This window comes from Nicrophorus vespilloides, unplaced genomic scaffold (genome assembly GCF_001412225.1).
Source record: "Nicrophorus vespilloides isolate i.1.1-1 unplaced genomic scaffold, Nicve_v1.0, whole genome shotgun sequence".
Lineage (NCBI taxonomy): Eukaryota > Metazoa > Arthropoda > Insecta > Coleoptera > Silphidae > Nicrophorus > Nicrophorus vespilloides.
Window position 1 is genome coordinate 2,852 of NW_017100053.1, and position 19,978 is coordinate 22,829.

Genomic DNA, 19,978 nt, shown 5'->3' on the forward strand with positions numbered 1-19,978 from the left:
TCCTCTCGCCATTTCCATATTCCGATTTACGTAAATATAGTTGGTGGAGAACAAAATTTCCCATTCATAATCATAATTGTCGTTTTTGTTTGAACGTCGAAAACACACAAAAATTATTTAATTATAAAAATTACCACATTTTCATTAGTAATAGATGGGGAAACAAACTTAAAAATAGCTTTATTAATGATTAATAATAGAAATAATTATAATTGTTTATTCATATTTTTTAATTAATCCTTTATAAAAGAGAAAATGTTTGTTTTTTGCGGTTCATGATATAAAATTGACCGCAAATTTGATGCAGGAAAATTCGTTTTAACGCTCGGTATTTCCATTATTTTTTTTTAAATTTACGTTAATAAAATGGAATAAACCGAATACACTTTTACGTAATTGTATAATTTAGGGAGTTTTTGTAAACATAAAACCCGTAATTTATATAAATAATTACTATAAACTTTTACTTGTTCATTTTCTTGAGAGCACGACTGAAATTGAAGATATAGCGAATATTTTTCTTATAGTTCTTATGCTTATATGCATCTTGTAAATGGATGGATTTTGAAATTATAATAGGATGATTCTGCAATTGAATAACTGTAATGTGTGGAAGTTGATCATTGCTGACTCTATAGTTCAACAGAGGTGATTGAATTTTGTAAAAGAAAAACAGAGTTGTGAAGTGTTTTGGTTTGTGGATGAGGAAGAATGTTGGTAGCAGAGGAGAAATCCGCGGTGCGAGCCTCTTCGGCACCCCCGGAATCTAACCACCATCGTCGATCCGGCAGTTTTTCCATGAGGCAGGTTTACGATAAAATGCAGAAGTATTTGAAGCAAGGTAAACCTCCTCCAAAGAGGAAAGAAAATGATAGAAATCGAACTTGTTCAAGTCTCATGCGAATTGCAAAAGAGTTGAAGAGAGAGTGAGAGAGACTTAATTGGAATTCGCAATAATTAATACATTATTTATAAACTTTGCTTGTTTTGTTCGCGTTTTCAACTCTTCAATGAATGTATAATAAATAAAATATTTATTCACATGCGACGGTCGAGACCAAAAGAGATCTCGGTTTGCTTATTTTGGTTGTGCGCGACATGTGCTGCTGCTGCTGCTGCTGTGTAGCATGACGTAAGAAGGAGAGACGTCAGGACCATGAAGAAAAAAAAACAAACTTTAAGGTCGATAGCCTTGCGGATATTTGATGTCAAAGTATCGACGAAATTCGCCGAAACAATATTTGCAGATTATCTCCGTTGTTGTCAAGTCGTTGTCACTGTTATGAAAACCGATGGCAATTATTTCGCTAATTGCGACAGGTTCAACGCGAGCGAGAATTTATGCAGATTTTAGCACCGCTCTAAACGGAGGGCGGTAAAACCTTGTATTATTGCGACTTCGGCTTCGAGCCAAAACGTTTTAATTTTTAATTTTTAATTGGTGCATCTGCGCTAATTGCACCGTCAATTGTTCCACATTCGTTAATTCGTATTATTAATTTTTGTTTTTCTTTTGTTGTTTTCCATTTTTGTAGATGCGACGGGAAGCGACGGACCTGCAGGAAACAACACCTCGTCTCCAGTCAACAAACGCAGGGGATTCAGCGGGTAAGTTAATTGTGATTACTTTCCTTTCCTCTTTATGTACATACATCCTTACTATTCCTCTTCCTTCCTTCCGTCCACCCACTTACATTGGACGTCGTTTATTTTGATTAGAAACCAGACGGAAAGGGCGCATAAACTTGCCCGTGGCTCGAAATAAAGACCGATTGCGTCGATGCACTAATTTAATTGAACTGCAAAATTTCTCATCTACTTAAGATCTTCAAAATACGCAATCAATCAATATCTTAATTCAATACTTTATCATCTCCGATAATAATTACATTTTTGTATTCAAAAGAAAGAATCAATATGTTGCAAATATTATCAACTTTTAAGAATTGAATAAAACTATTGTGAAAGAACTGACATATTTATTGAAATGAAAAGAAATTTAATTTTCTAATTGGAATTAATATTTTTCAATAGAATGCAGAAACTATCAATGAAAGAAATGCATTATTTAAAGTAAATTTGTGTTGTTTGTGGGTTTTCTTTATACACTTTCGATTTGCATATTCTCATTCTCTAAAGAAGAAAATGAAGTAAAGTAACCGTTTGTTGGATGGGATTGAATTCGCGAGAAAGTGGAATTGGATTTCCTCTTTTGCTCGGTTAACCATCATCATCATCATTATCAAAACGAGTAAAAGCTTAAAGAACTTTTGAGATGGAAATAGAGAAATGGAAAACAGCGTTTTTTTCTTCTTCCTAAGTGATTTACAAACTAATTTGTCGCGTCTCGTAAATGCGGTGGCTCATATTTTCTGCTTTCTGCTTTCCTTCTTGCCTTTTTTTTCTCACTCACTAATCTATTATTTATGCCGTCTCTCGAGTACTTCATAATATTTGTTAATATCGCTAAAAGGTCATCGGCTGTTGCGTGACGCCCGCTCACACCCTCTTTTACATACCGCGACACACGCCACTACCGCCTCTCTCTGTCTCTATCTATCACTCAGTTCTCAGCTAAATTGCATTAAATAATTGTACACACATGGTCCACAATCATCAACAGTACAAAAAAAAACGATATTATAAACAGTAAATCTTTCAATTATTAATAATTCATACAATCTGTACTCTTATTGGTTTATTGCAATAATCTAAATAATACGTAGATAAAGAGTAGATTGATTAATAAATTGAAACGTGAAATGATTGTATTAATAATTAATCAAATCTGTGGATAAGGGAAATAGAGTAGAGTACGGCTCTGTTAAATTACGCTTTCAGCGGATTTTGCTGAAGGAAAGAAAGCAAAAGCAAAACAAAATAATGATGATGATGATGTAGGGATAGAAGGATGGAAGGAGCGTTCATTGTGTAGTAGTGCGCAAAAGAGGAGCTCGCCTCAGTCGCGTATTATCCTTAATTAATGTGACATCGTCCGTTAATAGTTACGCAACGCCACCTCTCGTCCACGATCAATTATTACAATAATTACGTTACACAATAGTTTGAGTGTTTGCGATGTAAAAATGCTTCTGCATCGGATGTATCCATTGAAAATGTGAAAAAAAGAGACAAAACAAGACAAGAAAAGCGCAGGTATTTGCCTAGTCATATTTCGTAATTTGATGTGTCGATCATTATGTATTATCGATAGTTAATTAGTTTAATTAAAGCTTGTAAAGGTCTACAGTTATCAAGTTTCATTGGTTTTTATAAAATATCGAATATAAAGTACTACTCCAAGTAGTACTCCATTTCATATATATTTAATATAAAAATATTCAAAGCAGGATTGAAATGAAAGAGTTTTTAATTACGGTTATTTAGTGTGTAGCAGTAATGGCTGATTTCTGATTGTAATTAATGACATAAATCTGCTATAGTAGTGAGAAGCTTATGAAATGCGCGTAAATATGTTAGAAGAAGAAAAAAATAAGTTCATTAATGGATTATTTAAATGAATCAATGAAGTTTACTTGTAATTTACTTAATATTAGAACTGAATCAAATCTAATCTAATTGATAAAAGAAAATGTAGCTTATGAAAGTTTATCACTATTAGAAAATTCAATATAAATATTGTAGTAATAATTAAGCAAATGAACAAAAAATTGTATAATATTGGCGATTTTCGAACCGATTGTATTCAGTATTCCCCGTTGATTACTCATCTGAGCTCATTTAAGTGTTTGTTTGGAAGGAGGAACAACCTTAAAGTTGCCATTTCCATTACGAAATACCAGTCGTATCTTATCTAGCTTTCAGTACATTCGTTTGGCGACAAACGATAAGCAGTAACGAACCTTTAATATGCACAAATCTCCAAATGAGTTTGAACCAACTTCGAGGATGAAGCGTTCGATGAAGCGTTTCATCCGTATCCACTGCTGCTGCGAGTGCATACAGTAAAAAAAATCATATCTCCTCGTCTGTTTCCTTCCTTTCTTTCTTTTTTATTTGTTTGTTTGGCTTTGGTTTGTTTGGGTTTTCCACGGAGCAACAACCAGTGTCGATGCATGCATGTTGTTGTATGTTGTTGCATGTTGTTGCTGTTTCCGTCCTGGTCAAAGCAATTACTCGCGCTCGTTCGGAATTTCGTTTATTACATGAAAGCTCTTTGTTTTTCCAGCCGGAAATGGCTGCCACCGCCGCTGCGGAAGTTGTCACAGGGAAAAGTGGAGAAGACACAACAGTCGACGCCGGATCGGCCGCCGCTCAAGAAGACCGGATCAGATAAACGAATCAAGGTAATGTTTATATAAACGACTTTATTTTATTCGTTCCCATCCGAAACGAAACCGCAATCTGCTTATCATCCGTGCGCAGATTGTGTAACACTTTCTCATCGTCTCATCTAATCTACTACCACTGCGATCAACGTGTTTTTGATTTATTTTTTGATTTCATGTTTGATGACATATCGAAATATTGAACAGAAGCCTACTACCTACTACTGAATTTCATTCAATTTTCTTTGATAAATTACTATATAATACGAATTTACTAATTAATAATAAAAAAAGTAAATCTTTCACCAAATTTATAATTAATCTTTAAATCCATAGAGATTAAATCGCCTTTCAGAATGCTGTATTTTTGTTATTTGAAATTGGATTTTATTGAACGTCAAGCAAAAAAATGTTGGAAAACAATTCAATTTTTCGAATTCATTTCAAATTTTCGATATGCGAACCTGCGGAATCTTCCTCCATTCCAACGATTCAAAAGTTATAGCAGTTTTAAGTTCAATTGGGCCACTCTGTATGAAATATGGAAATAATTAACGCTATAAAATTGAACACTTTAAAAGTGTGTAAAATATATAATTAAATATCATTTAAATTTAATAAAATAATATTATATTATTTTATGGGTAAAAGTAAATAATTATTTCTTTACATTCTCTCAATTCATGAAACGTTTTCCATGGATTTCGGTTAGAATTGTTAAAATAATTTGTATATAAATTGAATTAGATTCTATTCAAAATACACTCGACAACTAATGTCTTTCGTAAGTGGTAATTTAGATTGCAGAAGAATTTTAAAGAAAAACCCATTAGAAATTCCTAACTAATCTCTTCCTCAAGTCAAAAATTCTTTCACATACGAGATTACATTAGTTTTCTAATTTTTCATGGAAGAAATCATTAATTATTGAAATAGTTGTTTCATAATTTTTAAGTACGTAAAAATTTCTTCAATTAACAACATTTTATTGCAAAATTTTTATTGTACAAATTGTGTTGTGTTGAATGAAATTATAATTAACACGACGTATGAATAATTACAATTTTCTTAGTTTATATTTTAATAACAAATTATGTGATGTGATGAACACTGAAAAATCCATGTAAATTTCCAATTTGTAGCTGTAAGTAATTGATTTGTATACATTCAACATTAGTTGCGGTCTAATTACTCGCACAAAATAAACACTGTCTAGTGTAATTCACCAACTACAATTTCCAATGACGTTACACAACGAAAGTAAATAAAGTCTTTTGCAAAGTCGATTAAAATAAAATATTTACATATGTTTCTTTTTTTAATTAATAATTTGGATTTATTAGTTTTATATGTAATTTCTTTATTGGTTTTCGTAAAAGCCGGAAGATCAACGACAATAATCAAAGTTTATTCGATTCTCGTTTATATCCGAAGCGTAAAATTTGTTGCAGTAAAACACGGGTATTTCTTCCACTCTTTTCGTTCTTTTTTTTTCGCGTTCGTCGCATTTTATTTGCTTTCCACGCATCCTGGATCAGTTTTAACCGTTTGCAAACACACATAGAGAGAAAAACCAATAAAATTATTTACGTTCGGTTTCGAACGGGCAACAAACAAAACATTGCAGGGAAAATCTGCCACAATTTTGATGTGCTGAACACGATACACCATAACATTTACGTTTCGATGCATAACAATGCATTTAAACGTGATTCAGTGAACAGAGATTCATCAGTTTAAATACGATTTATGACAAACATATGGATTAATGAAATTTATAAATTGATAACGGAATAATTTGATAAATAACAGTTAATAAATGCGAATTAGTTAATTCGGTCAATCAATCGATCGATTTTGCCCGGCGCATCCACTGCAGAATTATCGCACGGAACAGCGGTTTAATGATTTTACTTTTCTAGACTATCAAAGACAACAAAATTTATATAATAGATAGGAAAACTGTAAAAAATGAAGATAAATTTACTTATTAACTGAAACAAATTGTTACAAAATAAAACAATTAACTTAAATCAACAACTTGCTGGAATTTTGTAACGTATATATTAATTATTAAAATTAATCACATTTACTCATGAAGTACACAAAAAAATGTTTTTTTTTTCAATTTTGCAATGAATCAAGTTATATTAATCAAAATATGAAATATTAATGTTAAACTAAAGTTTTTTTTTCATAATTTTTGTCCTAAACAAACTCTTTAATCTGAGTTTTTTTTATAGTCATGCAAGTAATCACAAATTTCTGATTCATTTGCAAACGTTTCAGTACAGAAAATTGATAAAGAAAACGTATCTTATCTTTAAATAAAAATAGTATTTAGCAAATAAATAATAATGTTTGTATGTATATTGAAGCATTTCGTTATACGTCGTTTTTAGTTTACGTACTTTTTTCGTAATATCGAAGACAAAATTGTTAAAATAGAGTTTGATTGGGTTTCGTTTTACGTCGTTTCGTTTCGTTAAACGTTATTGTAAAATAGGTGACTGAGTTTTGCGGAATACGTCATAATCTTTGTAAACAATCTCGACTGTTCTAGACTATTCGGTTCCGTTTTTGCACGATAAGTAATTAATTATCGCACGTTGAATCACTCGAGTATTTTTATTTTTTTTCCATTCCGAAAATGACCGAGCGAGCTGTAAACAATTTGGGATGCAAATTAAGCGAGACGAAATTATTTGCAAATGCAAATTGGATGCACGTTGCTGTTTTGTTTGATTAAACTGAAGAGTTGGGCGCGGTAAATGTTTGCTCGCAACAAGTGAATTAAGAAGACTTTAGAAATTACGTTTTTTTTTTCTTTGCCAATTTGATTGTGTACACGAACTGGGTTTACAGCAGTAATAATAAAGTAAAGTGTGAATAATCTTATCAATAGAAAATCATCTTATCAGCTGCGGCATTCGCTATTTACGTGACTGTGACAAGGATCATCAGTCGTCGGGAGAGAAACAAAGTCGAGAGAGAAGTGCAAGTTTTAAGTCGGTCGTTTCAATTTGCCAATTATTAGTTGGCTCCGCAGGAAGTTGAAGTGAGTTCAAGTGAATCGCCGCGATTGTGCGCTGGGAATTACCGGATTTTCACTTAGTTTCGTTGTCGGTTGTTTAGTTTGTCGTCTGAACCAGTTCAGTTGTAATAATTGAAAGTGGAGCAAGGTTGCGGATGAATAAAAAAAAACGTACTTAAAAACGTACTTCTTTCCTCTTATCGTGTGTGTTATCCGGTTGAAACGTTCTAATTCTCTTCATTCGTTCGTTTTCAGGTGCCAACTGAAATGGGTAACAAACCGTCGGTGTCCGAAGGAGAGGACGAAGGAGATGAACGCGTGTTGCGCGCAGCCCGTTCTTTAGGGAACGCGGAATTGGCGAACGGCGGCGCCGAAGATGTCGACGACGTCGAAGTCGAATTACCGCCACCGATGAAGCCCATCTCCGAACCGATCCTCTGTCCACCGACCGTCCCTGCCATCGAGGAGAACCCCTGCAAACGGGTAAGATCACCGTCTTCTTTCACAGTCTTTTCACCAGCAAATCATCAATTCTGTCTCTTACCATCTAGGTGTCTAGTTTAACACTGAAATCACTAGAAGGGGCTACGTCGGCAGATTTAGCAGAAATAGAGCAAATAGTTAAGGAGCGAATGGTGCGAAATATATTACAATTTATATAAACAATTTTTTCAGCCTTGTGTTCTTGTATTTTTTTCGGTTTTACAATTAGAATCGAGAGTACCGATTCTAAAGTTTGACCTTTTGTTGTTGTTGTTTTTTTTGCATGTCTCGTAACAATTTACCACCACGAGTTTTTTTTGTTGGTATTCCTTTATTTTTGTTGTTATAAAACAATATTTTCTTTTTAGATTTGCACCTGTAGATTTATATTACGTCCGTATATTTTAGTGCATGATCTGTTTAGTTGTTGTGAATCTTCAGAAGTTGTGAATTAATTTTGATTGTGTACATTTCCAGGAGCAACACACCGAGAATCAGGAGAGGAACTCGCTTTTCCGTGACGCGAAGAGCGAGTCTTCGGGTGATGCCGTCGATAACAAAGATTTGAGCACGGAATGCTCGTCGAATGAGGCGACGGCAGCGTTGAGCGGTGACGACGAGAAGAGCGCGGAGAATGTGAAGAAGCATTTGGAGAATCGGCAGTACGTGCTGCACGAACTCCTCGAGACCGAGGAGAATTACGTCACGGATTTGGCGCTCATCGTCGAGGGTTACATGGTGACTATGCGCGACGAGAACTGCAGCATTCCGATGCCCGAAGATCTCAAAACTGGTAAAGACAAAATGGTCTTTGGTAATATTGAATCCATCTACGATTGGCACAAAAAGTAAGTTCATTCGTTCGTCTTTGCGAATTATCAATGAAACAATACTAAATTGTTGTTGTTGTTGTAGTGTTTTTATGAAGGAATTGAAACGCTGCGCCCAGCAACCCGGCGAGCTGGGACAACTCTTCAAGAAGTACGAACGGAAATTGTACATTTACGTCGTGTACTGCAAGAACAAACCGATGTCCGAGTTCATCGTCTCCGAACATCTGGACACCTACTTCGAGGAGCTGCGATCGCTCCTCGGTCACAAGCTGCAGATCTGCGACCTCCTCATCAAGCCCATCCAGAGGATCACCAAGTATCAGCTGCTGCTGAAGGATCTGCTCAAGTACACGGAGCGAGCGGGAATCGAGAGCGACGCCGCGTTGTTGAGGGACGCCCTTCGTGTGATGACCGTCGTACCGAAAGCTGCCAACGATATGATGGATGTTGGCAGATTGCAAGGCTTCGATGTGAGTACTTTTAACATTAAGCTTCAATTAAGTTCCTAGTATTAGATATTTCATGAAAAGATTACGCGTTACTTGAGAAGTACGTAGCAGTAGTTTCCATGACTACCATAATCATTTACCATAAGCTTTCCATGTGACTTGGATTTATCTTCAAAACCGATCGTGTGTTGCTCACTTTAATACAGTGAGTGAGTGAGTGAGTAAGACTAGGGTGAGGGATTAAATTTAAAGCAAAGTCTCGAATGACACACGTATCGAGGCGGACGGGAAAATAAACGAGGCGAGATTAATCGAAGATAATCAATATCTGCTGTGGTGTAAATGCTCTCAGACAGACGGAAAGGCTCGTAAATTCGAACTTTAATAACTTTTCACTAATACACTACTTTATCGTCTATATACGAATATAATTCAATGAGATTTTTCATTTGCAATTAATTTTGGCTAAACTTTACATCAATTCAATTACATCAATTCCACAAATCAATACAGAAATTGCTTGTTTTTTTATTTGAAGAAACTGTACAAACACAATCTATGACCTACATATATAGATTATTAATATTATAATAAAAAGTTACGAATGGATTTTATGCATTTTACAAATTTGTGAAATTCATAACTTGATGTCTTCTTATCAGAAATGCAATTTCATAAACTTTTGGTATTTAGTTCTAATAACAAGGTTTACTTTCAAATCTACTTATTATACACATTCAGTCTTAATACTAATTAGCGAAAATTTTAAATTCCAATCCATTAATTTGTGAATTACAATTACATAAAAAAATGTTTGATTGTAATTATTTACAAGATTTATTTAAAGAAGTGAATTTTGAAATTCGTTAGTTATTTTTTTGTATAAAAATTGCAATTTCGAATATGTGTTAAGAATTTTGTTGCAATTTCACGCACAAATTCGAAAGATGAAAATTGTAGTTTATTGTTGTTTTTTTTTTTATAAATTTGAATGTTGGTAATATTTTTGTAGGGAAAGATAACTGCCCAAGGTAAATTGCTGTTGAACGGACCGTTGATAGTGTCGGATCTGCCCGCAAATACGACGACGATCGTCGGGAAGAACAAGGAACTGCACGTCTTCCTCTTCGAGCAGAGTATCATCTTTTCCGAGGCATCGGTCAAGAAGAATCAGTTCAGCAGCTCCAAATACTACTACAAAACTCACATCCAGGTAAGATCAGAGCATCAATGTAAAGTAAACAACAAACGAACATCGCATCGATTGTCAAATGTTTTATGTAGGTCAACAAGATGGCGTACGAGTTCAAGGAGGACTCGTTCTTCATCAGATCGACAGATCCGAACAAAGTGCAATTCGAACTGTGCTGCTTGGCACCGACGCCCGAACTCCACCTGGAATGGGAATCGACGATCGAGGCGATGATCCAAACGCAGACGGACTTCCTGAAAGCCATCCAGAGTCCGATCGCTTACCAGAAGGAACTAACGAGAGATGCGTGAGTATTTGCGCCGGGAAAGCAAAAGAAAACAAACATCAACAAGTTTGATTGTGTGTGTGGTGGAAATGGGGAAAAAAAAAACGATGGTTGTGTATTAATCCGCTTCTTGTGCGTGGTAATGGGACTAAAAAAAAAGAAGAAGCAAAGGCGAAGCGTGTTTTGGCCCTCCTCCTCGTTTACTTATACTTTCTAATCTAATCATCGCTAACTATAGTGGAGTAAATTGTTTAATTCGGAAGGAACACCGCAGGAGTAAGCACTGTTTCCAAACAAAAAAAAAGTAAATTAATCAAATGTTATTATTCACATGGGTATAGGAACTAAAACTAAAGGTACACACAAACAACACAACACTCTCTCTCTCTCTTGTACACATTCATACACGAGATGACACACATTTAAACAGAAAACGCTATTCGGCTCTCTTTTCGCGCTCCTCTTCTGTTTCAGTTTCTTTTAGGACCATGTGGAAAATAGTAGATATTGAAGTAATTGTAAAAAAAAAAAGAAAACACTAATAACATGGCAAATCAGACACATAATTTACTAGCGATTAGCGGCAAATTTTACAAAATATATCTACTATTTTTGTAATGCAAAAAAAATATATAATAAAATATAGAAATCTATATATATATATATATTAATAATAAATACCAGATGAATAATTAAGAAAAAAAATTAAATATACATGTACTTGCTCAATATGAAAAGTGTGATTTTATATTTTAAACAGAAATCTCAAATTGCAAACAGAATTGTGTAAAATAAAATATGACTTGGAGCAAAAGCATCTCTTAACAAATTTGACAATGTCACTCGCTCGTGCGCTCTATCTATCTCTTTCTCTCGTACTCTAAATACCTTTAATCTAATCTATCTAATTCTCTTGCAAAAGTATACAAGGACACAACACACATAAATAAATAAACAAATCGAGCTGCTAAAACCATATTATTGTAACGATGTAATTGTAATTATACTGAAAACGCGAAGAAGAAGGAAACAAGTAATAAAGATACTCACAGACACGTAAAGTACTATTACTACTACTACTCACATACACAAAATAAAAGTTAAAACACCAAAAATTGGCTGCAAACATTTGATATAAATTATATATATACGATAGATTTATTTATCATTTTTATTCTGATGACGCATCATCAACACGCGCAACGTTGAGAATGATGAAGAAGTAAAAAGAAAAAAAAACAAGAAAAATTTCCGTTAATGATGAAATTAACAAATTGTTTTTTGTGTGCGTTACTTGTTTACTTTTTTTCTTGTTTTTCTTTTTTGTGATGATTGTGCGATGGAAATAAGAATATAATAGTAACACGATATCCATCCCCCCCCTTGCAACAAGAAGATGATGATGATGATAATGACATAACTTTATTTTTTTTATTATATAAACTTTTTGGAAGTGTACATAGGATGATGATGATGTATGATTGTAAATAAATTAATGATAATACATTTTTTTCTTTGATGATGATTTCGTGATTGATGCAACAGCAGCTGTACTATTATTAATATTATACATTCATTTGTTTGAGAGACGTTTTGAAAAACAAATCAAAGCAAGCGACGCAACAAGAGAAAAGGTAAAATGATTCTTCCTTTTTTTTTTTGGAAAAATAGAAATAAAGACGATTCTACGAAATGTATACATGTGAGATTTGTTTTATTTCTTTGCAAACTATCCGTTTCTTATATTATTATTTTTATTATTATTATTATTAAATTCGCGTTTATTTTAATTATAATTTTTTTGGTTAATTTGTTAAATGTACTTTTACTAGTTTCCTTACGATTGAATCGCATGCTGATTTGTTTATTTCCATCGAATATTATAAAATAGTTAGTTGGTTTGTGTGTACTTTATATTTCGTTTAGTCTTTGCACAACTCACGTAATTCTTCCACACTTTCAATACCCCCCCCCACACTTTACGAATAAGCGCATGAATTTACAATAAAGAAATGAAAGAATACAGAAATATACGGATTTTTGCACTATTTTGTAGATTAGATGCAATATTTTAAGATATATGAATTTGGATAATTTTTCAAATATCTGTTGTACGAATGTTTCAATTAATTGTGATTGAATGATGAAACTTACTTTACGATTCGACCAATCACAGAACAGAGATCAAGCAGTAATTAAGATATTAAACGAATCATAGATAAGATGTGTGTGTGTCAAGTGATCAATTTGTAACGTAAGTTCTGCTTCTGTGATTGATCCATTATTGTAGTATATAGTCTGAATTATCTGAATTATTATAAACTACACTTATTATACAGTAAGACCCCGTTTAACGCTGTTTCAATATTCTCTCAACTTTATTTCTTACCTCGTTTAACGCTGGAACGTTAAGCGTAGTCTTACTGTATATATATATATATCTAAAAAGTAGCGTTGATTTATCGTGAATGCGTTTATATAATTTGTCGTTTATTTTCTTATTATTAGTTTGTCGTATTATTTTTTTATTTGATTTATTTATTTCTTTTATTTTTCTTCCCTTTTTTTTGTTTCTCTCGATCTCCTCCTCCTCTCACCTCCCGAATCTCTTTCTTTTCTTCTTTTTCTACTTCTTCATCTTCTACCACTCTTTTGGACCGAATTTAGTTTCCCTTTCGAAATACCCCAAGTAAACAGACAGACTGTAAATATTCCGGTGACGACCGTCCAGCAGCAGCAGCAGCAGCCGGTGGACGTCTCGAAGAATCGTAAAACTGTGCCGGCGATCCACAAGGCCAACACCATCGGCATTCCATCCGAGGCGGAGATCACCAACTCCAAGGATAAACACCAGAAAAAGTACTTTTTCGATGGGCTGAGGAGGAACAAGCACAAGAGCGACAGTCAGGTCGCTGAAGGAAACAAGAGCCAAACGGAGGGAGGAAGCCCGAGACGATGGTCAGAAGCACAGAACTCCACGGTATGTACAAACAAACGAAGAAATTTAATTAACAATTATCAACGCATGCAAAGAGATTCAAACGAAAAACTGCATGCATTACAATATTTTTGTTTTTTGTTTATTATTTTTAATTTTATTTATTTCTTCCTTAGGGTACTTGAGACTGCAAGCTTCAATACCAAAAAAAAAAATATATATAAGATACACGTAGAAAATACTAACTCGTTTCATAAGCAAAACAAAATGAAATACCTTGGGCTGTGATAAAAAAAAAACAAATTGAAAATATATATATTTAGTTAATAACAATTAGTTTACTTTATTGAGAATGATGGAATTACCATTGTCGTTTCTTTTTTTGTTGTTATTGGGATTGATCTACAATATTGGTGTATTTAAATATAAAAAAAAATACTATGGTGAGCATGATTTTTGTTGCTTCGTATTATCAATTAACAATTAAGGCTTATTAACAAGATTTTCCGTATTAATTTTTGTAATTGTTTTAATAATTAACACATTTGGGATTAACCAATTACGCTTATTTATTGTTAATTTACTTTGCAGAGTGTCTGAAAGAATGTATATGCAATGAAATGATTCATGTTATAGAATTTAAACTGAATCATTGAAGTGTGTTTATATATATGAAGATGCTGTGCATTGTGTTAATTTAATTGATGGTGTTAATTGAATTGGTTTTCTTTTAGTTTGATAATCATGTGATGGCGCCTGGAACTCAGGCGAGATTGGTGTGCGAATGGCCGGAATGCAATCTGGGAGAGGCTGTGACGATCATCAGGTACGATTCGAATCAGGGTTACCTGGTGAGAACGAATACGCACCTGGAGGAGATCTGGCTGCCGTCGCACGTTCTCTCGAACGGTAACCGCAAAGCATGGTCCTTCAGATTCAGAAAACCCAGCTTCACGCCCGGCCGCAGATCTATAGACGGCACGAACATCCAGGAGAACATCATACCTGAAGTGTCGTGTCCGGAGTTCCGGGACAAAGTCAAAGACTGCACCGCTCAGAGCGGCACCAAGGTGGTGTTCAAGTGCAGGGTGAAACCCTGCGGACGGAACGTGCAGATCACTTGGAAGAAAACCGAACCGGATCCTTGCGTCATGCGAAACAGCGGAAGATTCGCCCTCAGTCAGAGCGAAGACGGTGTGGCGATGCTCATCATAAGCAACGCGAGGAGCTCGGATTCCGGAACTTACCTGTGCATAGCGTCCAACGATATTGGCTCGGCGCAATGTTACGCCGTGCTGAACGTATCCGATTCGTTACCTTTACTCCGCGAACCTCTCATACAGGTGATCTCGTGTTCGAGCGTCCTTTTGGAATGGGACAACGATTCCAATTCCAATCAGCAATTCCTCGTCGAGTATTGCAAGCTCGGCACCGGGGAATGGATGTCGCCGAACGGCAGGCAACCTCTGAACTCGCTGAGCTACACCGTCGAGCATTTGATACCTGGGGAAACGTACAGTTTTCGCGTTATAACCGTGCAGAACAAGCAGATTTCCTTGCCGAGCGTCGCCGTAACTTTGCCGGTCGCTGATAACTTGCGGTGGCAGCAGGAGCAGTTCAAACGAAGATATATCGAGCTGGAGGAGATCGATCGAGGACGGTTCTCGGTGGTGAGGAGAGCTCAAGATCGAGGGACAGGTCTGGAGGTCGCTTTGAAGCAAGTCTTCAGGAGGAAACAACCGCATAAAGTTACGCAAGCTGAGTACGCTCTTTTGGCTGGAATGCAACACCTCCACATCATCCACGCCATGGCTCTATTCGATAACGCTCCCGTTCCTGGCATCGACACCATAGTTCTTGAGCTGTAAGTCTAATAACACCAAGATGCAATTTAACAGAAACATTAATAATTGTCTTGCTCTTTTTTTGGCAGTGTGAAAGGTCCTCTTCTTTTCAACTTCATCGCGCAGAACGATGAATACACCGAGTCCGAAGTCAACCAATACGCGAAACAATTGATTTCCGCATTGGCTTGGCTGCACGACAAAAACTTGGCTCATTTAGATGTTAAGGTATTTAATGTATTTATTTACTTATTTTTACCTGATGAATCCTTTCGCAACGGCACGTGTCTTCGATTTATCAAATTAATACGTTTCTCATTTATTACCTGAAAACGTGACGTATTTCACTGTAATCATTCAAACTCGTAAATAGATACATTTAACAGTAAAATGTCATCTGCAGATGACAGCCGAAAGACACGTGCTAAAACAGCTCATCTCCAAGTTATAACATTTGTTTTTTACATGTGTTTGCAGCCGGAAAACGTGATGATAGACCCGAACCACGTGACACCGTTGGTGAAGTTAATAGACTTCGGTGATTGCGTGAACACCTCGAAGAGCGTCATCCTTCCACCGGCGTGCCTCGAGTTCGCCTCTCCGGAGTTGGTGCTGGGTCAACCGGTTGGAAGACACACCGATTATTGGGCAGTCGGCGTCTTCCTCTACGTCCTCCTCAGCGGCGTCTCACCATTCCTCGACGACTCGATGGAGGAGACGACCGCGAACATCCTCAAATGCGATTACTGCTTCCCCGATGAATACTTTTCCGCTGTTTCCTGCGAGGCCAAAGAACTGATCGGCAAACTGCTCAGCCTCAATCCGACGCAGCGCATCTCCATGGAGCAAGCGCTGGAAAGCGCTTGGATCCAAAACGTAATTTAAATTCTATTATAATCGTTTAAATTCCTCTAAAATTTTACTTTTACAGATCAACAACGGCAATAACGTGATACCATCGTCGCGTCTCAAAACGTTCATCGTGCGTCGGAACCCTCTGCATCATCCAGCGACGCCCACGACGCCGACGAACACGACGTTCTTCACCGACTAAGAAAACGAGATTTTTTTTTCTTCAATTAACCTTGTTTGCATCTGCTCTACATCGAACGGAAATCTAGTCAATAGACGAAAACAGCAATCATCGAAACATGGATGTAACCTACTATTATTACTACTACTGATATTCTGATTACTATACATTTTCATTATCGTAATTCAATTTGTACTCTGTAAATATTCGCTTAAACTGATTTATATATAGTCTACATAGTTTTTATATATATATTGTGAGCACGCACATTTCTAAGGAACATAATTTGTTTAGTATTAACGTTTATTAACTGTGAAAAGTTAGATATTTTATATGTTATTATTACTATTATAAGAAATCTACAACCACACACCCCCCCGAACCCCCCAACCAATGTGATTTGAAACGCTAACGCAGAAGAAAACCTACGTATGTTAATCTTTGTATTTATTATTATTAATAATTTTTAAATATTGTTGCATATGAATATTCCTTTTATATTTTATAGTAATATCTACTTTGACTTATAATATTTAGACATATAATTATTATTGTGTGAAAATACGAGTTATGCAAGTTGGAATTATATTAATAACAATATATAAAAAAAATATATATAACGATTTTTCTATGATTTACTTTCCTTTCAATTAATAGATCTTAGATAGCTATGACTTTTTTGAAAAAAAAAATAGATCTTAGATAGCTTTGAGTTTTTTGAAGTTTCTCAAAGTTACGTCAAAGTGAATCGAATCTTTTTCAAATCAACAAAGGTAAAAGTTATATTAATTAATATTACATATTTGTTTGTACAATATTGAATTGGAATTATATTAACAACAATATTTTAAAAAATCAAAACAAAAATAACGATTTGCTTTCAATTAGTTTGAAATAGATCTTAGACAGCTTTGAGTTTTTTTGAAGTTTCTCAAAGTTACGTCAAAGTGTAAAGTGAATCGAATCGTCGTCCTCAAATGATCAAAGGTAAACGTTATATTAAGTAAATATTAAACAACTTTAATATAATAATGATTTAATAGAAAGATTTCCTCTCAACTCGTCAAACGTTCGGATTTGTGTATGAAATTTAATGTAAGTTATTTTAAAATTTATTATTTTAGCAGAGCGTTGACATTTTGTTAGCATCATTTGTTTTTTTGTTAGTTATACTACTGAATATACATTCAAATATTGTTGAGCAAAACGTGTTACTTAATTTTATTAATGGACATTTAGGTTTTTCTATAAATAACAATAATATATAAATTTGTTTGCACTATACAAGAAACGTCATAACTGTTAATAAAACGAAGACCAGCCTACTGATAGATATGTTAATTTGCAAATGCACCAATTACAAATTACGTTGATTGCTTTTGTTAATTATCAATCAAGTGGAACCTCGCTTAACGAGTTTAATCCGTTCCAAGAATTCCGGATTTTTACTTAAAAAATCATAATTATTGTTTTAATTTGGTAAATTGTTATTACTATAATGAGATAGTAAATGATTAATGTAATACGAGAAGAAAAAAGGGCGTATCGCTATGGGATCGCCAACGCTAATTTCAATATGGAATGCTTTTGTTTCTCCTATTCTCTCTAATTATGTAACTCTATATCTCTCTATCTCTCTCTCTTTCTGTGTGTAGTCAAGGGCTCGGAAACCTCGGTACAGGACTGTAACGGTTTGCGGTGTTGCGCCCAGAACGCTCCCAAACGCTATCCTTGAATATTGATTCCCCTTTTGCACGGGCACTTCTTACATCATCGCCGCGTTACGTTGGCTGCCTACTACAATCCGGTGCGCGCGCTTTACCACTTTACCATTTTGCATTTAAATCGACGGTTGCGTTTGCATTGCAACCGGTTTCGCCTGCACATGCCTTCACCGAATTTATGTAACTGCACGCAGAAACAATAAGTCCGCGAAGGATACGCTCGTATATGCAAATGTTTACAATTACGTGTTCTCACGAAAATCTGTTTTCTTCACGGTTCATTTCCCAAGGACTACTCCATTATGTCAACATGAAACACACAAACACACACTGATCTTTTTTTTATTTATTGCTTCTGTTGGAAATGCATGAAAATCCATAGAATCCACATTGCTTAATTTTATATAAATGTATAAGTATTTTCATGATTTTATTATATAATTTCTCGATTTCTCGAACATGTACATGTGCAATTATATAATCAAAGTAATAACAAAAAAAATACATCAAATATCTAATTATATAGAGATGTTAAATCAATTAAGCAATTATTAACGTACGTTGTGTAATAGGGAATTATATATTAATTTTGAATAGCGTTACATTCATAACACATTTCCCGTAACAACTTATTTCCGTGCTTCTTGGTAATTGGTTATTTTCTTCGATGTGCTATATTGCACATGTGTTACTAAGCTCATTTCGTCTCACTTCCGTTAATTACGTAATAATCTTTAAAAAAAAGAAGCAATTAATTAACTGGTAATATTTCGTAAGATGCTTTAAAATTTAATGAAAGTATTATGAAAAATGTTTCAAGAAAATCCTTTTGTTAATTGTTTGTTGAGATATACGACTGAAACAATAGTCAGAATGTTTTCTGTGAAGTAAGGATGATGATGTGTTTTGGAGGCATCTGGGAATGTTTGCTAGCGCAAACACAATTAAAATGTATAATTATAATTGAGAGAGAGAAGAGAGAATGCGACCAAGCAGTGTAAATGGGTTAAGATTATTCGTAGTAAAAGTTTAATTAACAGGGTCTGTCGCTGAATTGAGGTCAGGCTAGTTGAATTTGATTGCATTATCCGAAAAGACCCTGAAAAGCCTTTTTCAAACGAAGCAACACTATTTGCCTCGAAGCGTGTGACATTTATCGAGGAGCATCGTGGAACGAAGTCGGATTGAGACAATGGATGGATGCATTAGAAAGTCGAAAATCCTTTGAGCAGAGAGAGAGAGAAGTGGTAATTAAAGCAAAGTGCGAGCGCGGATATGAAAAATATTATGATGATGATGACTATGATGGAATGGAGCCAAGGCCTTGAGGGCGCATAAATACCTCTCTTCTCTTGGCTACAACAACCATCAGCGCATGCTAACGATTGCCAATCGGGGACAACCCAAAACCTACGACCAGTAGAAGACGCGACCGGACTAAGCGGTTTTTACTGCTATTCGACCCCAAAAAACTAGGCGTTAGGAATACTGGAATATCCGACACTTTGGCTTGTGCAATGCAAACGCACGTTAATTAATTTGTTTATTTAAATTTTGCTCTCGAAGGACGATGATGATGATGATGAGGAGGAAGAAAAGTAGGAGGAGAAGCAGAGAAGAGATGAACTCGGCCTCAGATCGATAGAGGAAGAACGGTGGCGCGCGCGCCTGGCCCCCTTTTCAGCGCACTGGCAGGCCCGAGGCTCTCCTCATCATCGAGTGAAAGTAAACCTACGTACATACATTTATTATTCATTCATTACCTCCTCGAACCCTTTATTGTTACGAACGCATTACTACAGTCTTATGCACAACACAAAAGGAGTAATTTTATCAAATTCCTGAAGCTATTCCTGCAAACACAAACACTTGG

General features: G+C 35.2%; 1 protein-coding gene across 4 annotated transcripts; it reads left to right on the forward strand.

The window, feature by feature from the left end:
* Nucleotides 1–598: 598 nt before the first annotated feature.
* Nucleotides 599–16,831, forward strand: LOC108566739 (triple functional domain protein-like). 4 transcript variants are annotated; one of them, XM_017926761.1, is made up of 14 exons: nt 599–841; nt 1,536–1,608; nt 4,190–4,307; nt 7,579–7,806; nt 7,875–7,958; nt 8,284–8,654; nt 8,722–9,109; nt 10,101–10,301; nt 10,373–10,587; nt 13,234–13,546; nt 14,239–15,368; nt 15,438–15,576; nt 15,826–16,224; nt 16,280–16,831. In XM_017926761.1, exons 1-14 carry the CDS (start codon nt 712–714, stop codon nt 16,400–16,402), a joined length of 3,912 nt encoding a protein of 1,303 aa, XP_017782250.1. In that variant the 5' UTR covers nt 599–711; the 3' UTR covers nt 16,403–16,831. The 4 variants fall into 4 exon arrangements, with proteins under 4 accessions (XP_017782250.1, XP_017782251.1, XP_017782252.1 ...); XM_017926762.1 differs by lacking the exon at nt 7,875–7,958; XM_017926763.1 differs by lacking the exons at nt 599–841; nt 1,536–1,608 and adding an exon at nt 2,991–3,156 and having other exon boundaries at nt 16,280–16,830.
* Nucleotides 16,832–19,978: the final 3,147 nt, after the last annotated feature.

Coding starts and splice junctions, on each gene's coding strand:
- LOC108566739 (XM_017926761.1), top strand. CDS start 712: ATGTTGGTAGCAGAGGAGAAATCCGCGGTGCGAGCCTCTTCGGCACCC. Junction 842..1,535: donor GCAGAAGTATTTGAAGCAAG/GTAAACCTCCTC, acceptor CCATTTTTGTAG/ATGCGACGGGAAGCGACGGA. Junction 13,547..14,238: donor CAGAAGCACAGAACTCCACG/GTATGTACAAAC, acceptor GTTTTCTTTTAG/TTTGATAATCATGTGATGGC.